Source organism: Telopea speciosissima, chromosome 2, assembly GCF_018873765.1.
Source record: "Telopea speciosissima isolate NSW1024214 ecotype Mountain lineage chromosome 2, Tspe_v1, whole genome shotgun sequence".
Taxonomy (NCBI): Eukaryota; Viridiplantae; Streptophyta; class Magnoliopsida; order Proteales; family Proteaceae; genus Telopea; species Telopea speciosissima.
In genome coordinates this window covers 44,132,624-44,139,859 of record NC_057917.1, presented here as the reverse complement: position 1 = coordinate 44,139,859, position 7,236 = coordinate 44,132,624, and the positions used below count along the sequence as shown (strand labels likewise).

The 7,236-nt window shown below is 38.6% G+C and overlaps 2 protein-coding genes across 2 annotated transcripts; both read left to right on the top strand.

The window, feature by feature from the left end:
* The first annotated feature begins 5,637 nt into the window (after window positions 1–5,637).
* LOC122652846 (cell division control protein 45 homolog) lies at window positions 5,638–7,236 on the top strand. Its single transcript, XM_043846721.1, has one exon. The coding sequence runs from the start codon at window positions 5,638–5,640 to the stop codon at window positions 6,022–6,024; it is 387 nt and encodes a 128-aa protein (XP_043702656.1). The 3' UTR covers window positions 6,025–7,236.
* LOC122652844 (cell division control protein 45 homolog) lies at window positions 6,067–7,236 on the top strand. The gene has a single exon (XM_043846720.1). It carries the CDS (start codon window positions 6,067–6,069, stop codon window positions 7,174–7,176), a length of 1,110 nt encoding a protein of 369 aa, XP_043702655.1. The 3' UTR covers window positions 7,177–7,236.

Below are 7,236 nucleotides of genomic sequence, written 5' to 3'. Positions count from 1 at the left end.
GGCTAATTGAACAACAAAAAATATAACCAACACCATGTAAGTTCCAGTAAAGAAGAGCTCAAATTAATAAGAATCATAATTTGAAAGCATCATCTTTACCCCAGCATATTCATCAATGTCGGTAAGGTAAACAACAAAATAGCAATCAAGGATTTGCTTATAATTTAAAGCTATACATCCAAGTTCGGAACTTAGGGGTCATGACTCCCCAATTTCACCCTAACACATGCTATTGAAAAGAATGAAAATAAAGTGTGAAAACAGTAACTTTCATCAACATATCAATGCATAAAGTGAAGAACAATAATAGGTAAGATTGGGCAAAATCTTCGCAATCATTTATCCAATAATAATATCAATAAAAATCAAAAGGTAAACCCAAATCATATTTTTATGCATCATCCATAAGCATCATGCATTAGGTTATAATCATGAAGAATCATTCATAGACCTTCTGTTTGAATATTTTATTTTATATTCTTACCTATAAGGTGGGCTCTATTAATTGTGGCAACTTCTATTTCTAAGAGGTTGGTCTAATAAGGAAGATATGCAGTATCTAAAGGATCTAATATAGACTGGTTAGTGTACTAAGAATCACATCTGCATCAATGACGGGGTTGGTAGCATCAGCAAGATTGTCAACGACACCTTTTTACATTTTGAATGTAATCAGCCATAGAGAGGGTACCTTTCTTGATTTGAAGAAGTTTGGTACTTGAGTTGCATAATATTCCTACCAAAAACCAAAAAAAAAGTTGCATAATATGAGCCTACGATTAAGAGGCATATATGTTCAAGAGTGGACCAGACAGCATGGGAAGTGGAGAGACCTACCAGCTGTGCAAGAGTTGGTTCATCAAATATGGAGTGATGTGTTCCATGCTTATTACATATGGGATCTGTTGATGCTATTATAATAACTATGTAATAACTTACGGCCCATAACTTACATAACAATGTTCTGTAAGTTTATTTTGCTAATGTCATATTAGCCATTAATTATTGTAACAGTCAAATACTATTACTTGTAAAATAATGTTTTAATACTATTTTTCAAGGCTGGATGGACTATGGTAATAAATTTGAGCAAGGGTTGCTCTGGATGCATACTTTTTTCTTGTTGATATGTTATTAAAATGTATTCTACAGGAGGGGGGATTTTATCACCTGCAGTTCCCCTGTCCAGTACGGTTTTCTAGTGCCTCTAATAAAAGGGGGTGGACCTCACTCGGGCAGTGTGTTCGGTCAGAGGATGGAATGGTCATTTCAGTCCCTCCTATGAGAGGAACCGCATAACTGTACCGGTCAGCGAACCTCAGGGGATAAAGAGGAAAGCCGGTGTCAATCCATTTTGCCATGGGACATTGGATAATGAATATTTCGTTTGCCAGGTCACTGATATTATAAAGGATGATGTGAATACATAAATCGGAAAATTAAATGATTAGGTTTTGTTTTGAAAACCATTATCACTATCCATTTGTTGGATTTGCCAGGTAAATCTTCCAAAAGGTCCGTCTGTGAAGGTTTGGATGGACTGATCACAAGAGCCTTTTACCATGCTAGAAACAAGTAAAAGTCGAAAACTTGTGAAAAGCATGGGAAATTACGATGTCAATGATAGCCCTTGTAATTGCTTGTTTCAAATAATTAATAAAGCACTTAATTACCACCAAGGCTTCTGAACATTACCACGTTTTATTTAAACTTAATAGATTCCTTTGAAATTTTGAATACTGTAGTGTTTTTTTCTTGAGTTTTTATATGTGGAGTTTTATATTCTTCTAACATTTCATATGTATATAACTCTTAAATGACTACAAGATGGGTCAAATGAGAAGAATTGTTTTCTGATCTCTAGTTTCTATCAAATAAATCTCTATCAAAAAAATTTATAATTATTTTTCTTTTTTAATGGGTGCGGATTTCTTTTGTTATCGCTGGCCTAGAATTTTTATCCTTTGTTGTTCGTTGCCCGAACAGCACAGTGCTGTTCGCTGCCCAAACAGCACAGTGTTGTTCCCTCACATAGGGTACAAAATGATGACTTAACCTCCCTCGGGCAGTGTGTTCGGGCAGGGAGGTTAAGTCGTCATTTCGCCCCCATGTGAGGGGACAGCAGGTGCTGTTCGAGCAGCGGACTGCAGAGGATAACAATCTAGGAAACCTATCTTAAACTCATAGTCTTTTATTCTACTATATAGGCAGCACTCTAGCAACAATACAAGTTTTGGGAACCTAGCTAATTAAGATTAATAGAGTCATTTAATAGATGAAAAAAAAAAAAAAAAAGGAACTTCAAAGGATTTGTTATTGGACAGACTCTGAGATATTGAGATTTTCCAGAACATATTTTCCATATTTTTTGGGGGAATATTGAGAAAATGCGCTCCCATGAAATTGTTGGATATGAGTGTCCATTAAACCTGATTTCTTTCGGTTCAGTCCGGTTTATTATTATTGAACTGTTTATACATTTTGGTTTAATAATATCACATGCGATATAAATTTTTTTGAGCAATGTATGTCCGTAAGTTTATACTTAAAATGGTAGTCACGACTAGGATTTGGGCTGAGTACCCTTATCATATGGTCGTCACATTGGCTATGCTTAGACATGTTGACGTCAGAGTACGAATGAGAGTGCACATAATGATGTGTATGGGTTAAAAATCTACTTGTGCCGATTCTCTCATGTATTACTGCCAGATGTAGGTTTGGGATAGACATGTGTCATTGAGACCCAATACCTGAGAGGGCCTTGTCACTGCAAAATGTGAATGCATTCTTTGGTTCATCAATGACTAAGGTTTAAGAGAACCATAACTAGTGTTCTGAGAATGCGGGAACATTTTGTGAGTCAAAGATTCATTTAACATGGTCTCCACTGCCCGATTGGGGAACATCAAGGAGAGATTGTCTGTGGATGGTCGGATGAGAATTAAGATCTTGTACCATTTTAGAAATGGTTTTTCAAAATGTATTTTTACATAAAATGATATATAATATGTATGTTTTGATTAAAATATTTATCATGGTTTCTAGATTTCGATCACGTACACAGACACTTTGATATGGACATATACTATGGAATGGAGTTTGGCATATTGATATACATGTCCAAGAGTAATGTACTCTGATAACGATGATGTTGACTAGTGGAGGGTTGATACATAATAAGTTGTTATTGTGCAAGGGTAATTTTAGGATTTGTTATTAATTTATTTAATTTTAATGGATGTGAACAATTATTTAATTGTCCATTAAAAATTAAATTTATTAATTTTTTACTTTCCCTTCTAGATTCTGCTTCTTCACCAAATAGAAGCCCATCAAGAAAGCCTATTGGATTTCTAGTCAAACTTGAGGAGAGAGAGAGAGTCAGACTCTCACAAGACAGGAACTTATTTAAACCCAGGGATGCTTGGCTGACTAAACCTCACTCCCTCTCCTCTCTCTTCTCTCTTGCTCTCTTTGAGTTGTGAGGTTTATAGGGGTTTTGGAAAACCCTGATTGTGAAAAGATGGGATCTTTTCGTTGAAGAAGATTATTGTTTGGTTTGGGGAATCTTTGGCTGCATAAAAAAGATTCAAGAAGGGCTTTCTTGAAATGCTCGTTGGGAGAATAACCATTATATGGAGGAGGAACAACACTTGAGGCTCTCCGAGTTAGCAAATCTTGATGTAATTATTATGCATTAAGGTTTAAATTATTTGTTATTCATGGGATGCGAAAGAAACCCCAAATCGATCTCTTTTCGCTGTGCATTCAGGTATGGAATGGTTTCCTCTTTTCATGTGATAGAAAAAGATGGTCTTTTTCTCTTCTTGTCTTTACCCTAATGATTATGGGATGATAGAAGACATCAGTGTAACAAAATTTTTGTTATACCATTAGTTCTTTTGATTGGTTTCCCATGATCTACCATGGAGATGATCCCATGACTTACCTAAAAGAAACAGATATCACAATGGGGTTAGGGGAACATGGTAATAGGTATTGGTGTTGATATCGATATTGAATTGTCTGTAACGGGTGATCTATATCGGTATTGCTAGTCGCAAATCCCAATACCATGTTGATACTGTATCAGTGAAATAGTACGGACCAAGGGTAAAGTAGTAAGAAAAAAGTAGGGCTGTAAACGGATCGTCGGCTCGGATAGTGCTATATCCGCATCCGCATCCGATTAGCTAGCGGACGGATTCGGATAGTGCTAAACAGATACGGACACGGATACGGATCGGATATTTTATCCGTTTTCATGTAAATATAGCTTTTCGGATAGTTATAGCCTATCCGTATTCGCATCCGTTTAGCTTTCAGACGGATTCGGATAATACTAAACGGACACGAACATGGATACGGAAACGGATTTTGGCTATTCATTTTCACCCCTGGACCAGATACAAACATGTCTGATCAATGCCAATCCATGCTGATCTGTATTGGTATCATAAGGATTCTGAAGGAGACCGATACCAAATCCGATACCGTTCACTAAAACCATCAGGGGAGGCTATTATCATTGACTCATTGGTCAGCTATCTTCAGTCAGCTCCCGCACGATGAGTTGGGTTGTAGAGGCGAGCCTGTAGCGTATACGTACGGATGCATGATCTGGCCTCAATAAGGACTTGGATCAGACATTCACACTTATTTTAGGGACAGAAAGGTCAGTTCACATTGTTCGTTAGCCGCCGCCAAAATTTGGCGGTCATGGGAAAATTTAAATTTTCACTTAACATTCGAAATTGCAGAAGAGACGACATTTGGAAATTCAAAGTAAAAAAGTGACGCAGAAAACTTACCTGTTCTTTTGTGTCTCCATTGCCGATGGAACCTCTTCAGATCTTCTCTGGCCGGTGAGTAGAGACTATCAAAGGAATCGTAATCTCGTTAAAACGAACGCCTGCTCTTGCTTTATCCCATCTTCAGGTACTCCCGATTGTTCAGTGTCAGAAATTTTCCTTAGATAAAAATTTCTGTAAATATAAATCTTCTTTTCAGATTGTTTGTGTTCATATCATGTTGTGCGAAGTGGGTTTCCTTTAAGCAGTTTCAATAGAATCACTGTTAAGATTCTGCATTTTGTTTGGATCTTCTAGTTTTAAGCTCGTCGTCAGCGCTGCATTTCGTCTAATTTCATTCTCTCCTCCGACTTATATTGATTGGTATATTGATTGGTTTACTCACAGACTCAGTCATTTTAATTTATTCACAATTGGATTGAGACACTAGTAGTTTTCCCAGCCTCTCTATGTAATCGACGCATCAAGCCTACATCTGGGAGGGATTTTAGATAGTTCAGCAATTTCGGCTCGATCATGTTTTGCCCTTCTGCAGAAAAACCTTATTTTCTCTCATAATAGAACATCCAATTGAGGGAATATGGTGAGGGAACAGAGAGTTGAATCTTTCTATAAATGTTTACGATAGGCAGCTTCTGCTTCGTCTTCTTCCCCTCTGTTGATATTTCCATCAACCTCTGATGTTGATTCCCTTTGTGCCCTAAAGATCATCTTCAACATCCTTGAATCTGATTCTATCGAATACGCTTGTTACCCTGTTTCTTCATTTAAGGAAATCCACAAATATGCAGGCTCTAGCCTATGCTCCTCCTCCAGTCAGCCAATGTCTCTCCTACTCATAAACTGGGGATGTCACAGGGACCTACGACGTGTTCTGGATTTAGGGCCAGGCGCTCGTGTTTTTGTGGTTGACAGCCACCGGCCTATTCATCTCCACAACCTCAGCGATCAGAATGATAGGGTTATTGTTCTTTACACCCAGGATGATGAGCATCAGGCTGATTTGACATACGACTTTGATGTCTCTACTGTTGCAAATGCATCGGACTTGAACATTGATGATGGGCTTGATGAAATTTCTGATAGTGAAGATGGCAGTGAGAGTGAAAGTGAGGAGGAAGATGGTTCAGGATCACGGAAGCGGAGAAGGGTTTCGGAAGAAACAGAATTAGATCCGTTAAAACTCTACAGGAAGCGGAAAAAGGAGTAATACAGCTTGGGTACTTTCCATGGAAAGCCTTCAGGCCTTCTTATGTTTGATCTTTCACATTCTCTTAGAAAGAATACAAATGAATTGCTTTGGTTAGCCTGTGTTTCTTTGACTGATCAGTTTGTCCATGAGAGACTCACAAATGAGAGATATCAAGCTGGTGTGATGGAGCTAGAACAGCACATCAACAGCTCCGGGATTTTGGATGCAATAACTTCAGTAACCCTTAAAGACGGGACAAAGATACGGGCGCCTGATGCCTCTAGAATTGCATACGAAGATGAACCACGGCTCATGCTATTGAGGGAATGGAATTTATTTGATTCAATGTTGTGTTCTTCCTACATCGCGACCAAGCTGAAGACCTGGAGTGACAATGGTTTGAAGAAGCTTAAGCTTCTCCTAGCCCGAATGGGATTTGCACTTGTTGACTGCCAGCAGAAGTTCCAGTACATGAACTTTGAAGTGAAACAGAAAATGAAAGATGAGTTTGAAAGGTTTCTCCCTGAGTATGGGCTTACAGAGTTCTACTACCGAAGCTTTTTACGACTTTATGGGTATAGCTCGAAGGTATCTGCTGCTGATGTGGTACATGGGGTTACCGCACTGCTCGAGTCTTTTGTAGAGTCTGATGGTTCCTGTGCATCTGAACAGTTTGGGGTAGCCTATGATGCATTGTCCTTGAATAATCTTGACAAACTGAGGAAGGGGATGCAAAATGCAATAAAGATACAAAGGGTCATTGTAAGGCAAGGAAGTATAGCTATAACTAAGAGTGGATCTATCAGAAGCGGAAGGAAATTCAGGTGGATGAAGCTTGAAGATCCTGCAGACACAAAATTGCTTGGGTATCCTCAAGCATTGACCAAATTCTGCTACTTTCTGATGGATGCTTTGCGGGAGAAGGGTGTGAAGATGAAGGCTTTGATCTGTGCTTGCTTATCTCAAGAACCCAACAAAGTTTTAATTGGTGGGGTATGTGGGAAGCCACGTCTCGGTGCAGTCCAAGGGAATGCATTTGGGGTTGCTTTTAGAGCTGCAGCTGAGCAGGTTGGGGCCAAGTTCTTCCATGAGTTGTTTGAATCTTCTTGGATAGTTTTGGATGCAGTTTCTGTTAATTCTTTCATGATCAGATTGACTGAGAGGCTCTGATGTAAGGCTTATCTAAAGTGTAACTGATTGCCAAGATTTGTTTGACCTCCAGTTTCCAGA